We start from the raw sequence: 1,251 nt of genomic DNA, 5'->3' as shown, positions 1-1,251 counted from the left end.
TTATTACAAGCATTATAACATCTATCTTGCCTTTTCAGCTTAGTGACTTCCTTAAAGGATATCCCCAATTATTACAACGGGTCCAATTTTTATCGCATTCGGATATTCGCCTCCACATGCTAATAAGTGACTTGTTGTCCACCACAATGTCCCTCCAAACTTCATCAATGCCTCTACGAACTCTCGAAAATACCCTCGCATTCCTTCGGCCCAAACTTGATAAACAATCGTAGCAAATATGCATTTGAAAACGTTAGTCGAAAACTGGCTACCTCTCGATTTAATGATAGCAACCCCTTTTTTAATACCTTGCCATTTCGAAGGAAATTAATGAATTCCATACATTTCGAGAATCTCTTCCATAACTCGTTTGTACACGAGCAACAACCGAACAAATGATCAATAGACTCATCGTTTATGCGAAACACGAGCAACAACCGAACAAATGATCAATAGACTCATCGTTTCCTTCTCATAATAGACAACTTGTATCCGGGATATTCATGTATTTCTTTATCCTATCCCTCGTATTCAATCTCCCACAAAACACTAACCATAGAATAAATTGATGCCTCATAATGTCTTTCGATGACCAAACTAAAGGAGCCCATTCAACAATCTGCTCCCTTTCTCGGATCACCTTCCAAACCTTGCTGGATTTTAGTCTCCCATCTTTTTTGGCTTCCAATGTGTGTGAGTCAATTCTATTGTGAAACTTGATTCGGTTGAGCTGCTTGAGAACACGCTGCCCTCCTAGTATTCTCCTCAAAAGACATCCCCATATCCCTTCTTTCACTTCTCTAACCAACACATTTTGAAAATCCGGTCGTATACGAACCCTTTGGAACTCTTGTCTAGTAATGATTAATTTACCTTCGAACCACGTATATTGCCAAAACAGAGTACCCCTCCCATCGCCAAACCGAATTTGAACCATATTGCCCACACTTTGCCTTAATTTGAATATCTTCTTTAAGGACCACGCCATGTCGTCTTTCACTTTGCACGTCCACATATTTTCCTCCCTTTTCATAAATCGTGAATGAACCCATTTAACCCAAAGCGAGTATTGATTCATTTCTATCGCCCATATGTGCTTAAACGTGAGCGCTTTGTTCCACTCGATGCAACTCTTTAAATCGATATCGCCCTCTTCTTTCGGCTTACATTTTTCTGTCTATTTAACCTTCTTACCACCCTTTCCTCGACTGCCCCCCAAATAAAATTTCTCATCGAAGAATCCAGCTTCTT

At 40.0% G+C, this 1,251-nt stretch overlaps 1 protein-coding gene across 1 annotated transcript; it reads right to left on the bottom strand.

The window, feature by feature from the left end:
* Window positions 1–472: 472 nt before the first annotated feature.
* On the bottom strand, window positions 473–988 carry LOC124929330. The gene has a single exon (XM_047469666.1). It carries the CDS (start codon window positions 986–988, stop codon window positions 473–475), a length of 516 nt encoding a protein of 171 aa, XP_047325622.1.
* Between the last annotated feature and the right edge of the window lie 263 nt (window positions 989–1,251).

This window comes from Impatiens glandulifera, chromosome 1 (genome assembly GCF_907164915.1).
Source record: "Impatiens glandulifera chromosome 1, dImpGla2.1, whole genome shotgun sequence".
In the NCBI taxonomy this organism is placed as follows: Eukaryota; Viridiplantae; Streptophyta; class Magnoliopsida; order Ericales; family Balsaminaceae; genus Impatiens; species Impatiens glandulifera.
Note: the sequence above shows the minus strand (reverse complement) of the source record. Positions and strands in the feature narration are given on the sequence as shown.

Excerpts from the sequence above, each read along its gene's own strand:
- LOC124929330 (XM_047469666.1), bottom strand. The coding sequence starts at position 988 with ATGGCGTGGTCCTTAAAGAAGATATTCAAATTAAGGCAAAGTGTGGGC.